Genomic DNA, 2,079 nt, shown 5'->3' with positions numbered 1-2,079 from the left:
TTGTAGATTGTTTGGTGTTCACAGGGTTATGGAGAAGAAAAGAAAAGTGGTTAATTATTTTGGGTTTGTGTACATGTGTGTAAATGGACTCACAAGATAAGATTGGAAAATGTCCCTTGACATTGCTGGTGACATGGAGGCCTTTGTTGCTTTTAGGGAGAACTCCATATATTGTCTCTTACTAGAGGTGTAACAAAGGGATCGAGGTGGCTGAATAGACATCCAGAAATTCTGTCAGAAACCCGGGTTTTGGCACCAAAGATGTCAGGTGGGAGTTCTTGGTGTGCTCTTGGCCAAAGAATGACCAGAGACACCAAAGTATCAAGTCAAGACTATTATCCTGGTCCTCTGACTCCTTTCTTGGAAAAATTTACAGGCATGAGCCACCTTTCCCAGCCTAAAGATGGAACATTCTAGACAGCATATTGGGAAGAAAAGCCAAAAAAGAATTAAACAGGGAGTTTCGCAGAAAACTAACACAAAGACAAGTATAAGCAAAGTCATAAGTGTTTTGATAATACAAGACAGGAACCATGTCTTTTGGGAGGAGAAAAAGAGGATACTTAAATTCACAACATTTGCCTTTGAAGTCCATGTTATCCACTAAGTTCTGAACCGGTGATCTGTCTGTCACAGACGGGAGGCTGCCGTGCTGAGCAGTCTTCCCAGGGCCCCCTTCACGTCCTTGTTCCTCAAGCTGTAGATGAAGGGGTTCAGCATGGGGGTGACAACTGTGTACATCACCGAGGCAATGGCGCTGCTTTGGGAAGAAGGGGTCATAGCAGAACTGAAGTAGACCCCAAGTGCTGTTCCGTAGAACAAAGCAACCACACAGAGGTGAGACCCACAGGTGAAAAATGCTTTGTACTTGTTCGCAGTGGAGGACATCCTCATTAAAGAGGAGGTAATTTTAGAGTAGGAATAGAGGATCCCCATGACGGGAAACACACATAGCAGTGGAGTTGTGACATACAAGTAGATGTTATTGATGAAGGTATCAGAGCGGGCCGCCTTGAGGAGCTGAGCCAGTTCGCAGAAGAAATGTGGGATTTCAGTGCCTAAAGAGAAGGTCAGCCTCATCATAAGTAGGACATGAACCAGGGCGACCAGAGAAATGATGGACCAAGACATCAGAACCAGGAGGGCACAGAGGTGGGGCTTCATGATGACCGTGTAGTGCAGGGGGTGGCAGATGGCCACAAACCGGTCATAGGCCATCACGGTCAGGAGGAAGTTATCCAGTCCACCAAACATCATGAAAAAATACATCTGAGTGAGGCATCCCGTGTAGGAGATGTCTTTGCTGTGCGTGTCGATGTTCACCAGCATCTTGAGAATGGTGGTGGAGGTGAAACAGATGTCAACAAAGGACAGGACAGAGAGGAAGAAGTACATGGGCATGTGCAGGTGGGCGTCAGAGCTGACAGCCAGGATGATGAGCAGGTTCCCGAGCACCGTGACCAGGTACATGGACAGGAACAGCCCGAAGAGAAGGGGCTGTAGGTCAGGATCATCTGAGAGACCCAATAGGAGAAATTCTGATACATCCGTGTGGTTTTCTGCTTCCATGTAGCTGGTGTGTCTGCTGGGGAAGGAAGCAAAAGTATCACTCAATGAACAGCCACCTGACACCTCAGTTGGTGACAAAGTCACTTTATAATATCACCTTTGGGTGGATGTTCTTCACCCTCTGTAGAGTCCTTTCAAAGACTGTGATTCCCACAGCCAAGTAGTACTTATTTTGAATGCATAGTATTATTCAGCCTTCTTTTAATCTAGCTGAAATCTTTCTCTTTGTAACATCACTGGTTCTAATTCCCCTGTTTGACTCTAAGGACATAAACTAATTACTTCTTGGATATGAGCCTCCCAAAATAATAGAAGACACTTCATGTCTTTTCCTGGGTAATACCCACACTTCCTTTATTCTAACAGCTCTACAAGGGTGATTGATTAAGCCATGGATTTTCTACTCAAACAGCCTTGATTCTGTGGTCTGATGCTTCTAGTGATGTAATGGTCAACCTTCAGCGCCTTACTTACGTCTGTCTAAAAGTCTGGTTATTGCTATGACTTTCT

At 45.2% G+C, this 2,079-nt stretch overlaps 1 protein-coding gene across 1 annotated transcript; it reads right to left on the bottom strand.

Moving 5' to 3' along the window:
- Nucleotides 1-630: 630 nt before the first annotated feature.
- Nucleotides 631-1,569, bottom strand: LOC123635803 (olfactory receptor 7D4-like). The gene has a single exon (XM_045548321.1). It carries the CDS (start codon nt 1,567-1,569, stop codon nt 631-633), a length of 939 nt encoding a protein of 312 aa, XP_045404277.1.
- Between the last annotated feature and the right edge of the window lie 510 nt (nt 1,570-2,079).

Source organism: Lemur catta, chromosome 1 (genome assembly GCF_020740605.2).
Source record: "Lemur catta isolate mLemCat1 chromosome 1, mLemCat1.pri, whole genome shotgun sequence".
Classification (NCBI taxonomy): domain Eukaryota; kingdom Metazoa; phylum Chordata; class Mammalia; order Primates; family Lemuridae; genus Lemur; species Lemur catta.
Note: the sequence above shows the minus strand (reverse complement) of the source record. Positions and strands in the feature narration are given on the sequence as shown.

Excerpts from the sequence above, each read along its gene's own strand:
- LOC123635803 (XM_045548321.1), bottom strand. The coding sequence starts at position 1,569 with ATGGAAGCAGAAAACCACACGGATGTATCAGAATTTCTCCTATTGGGT.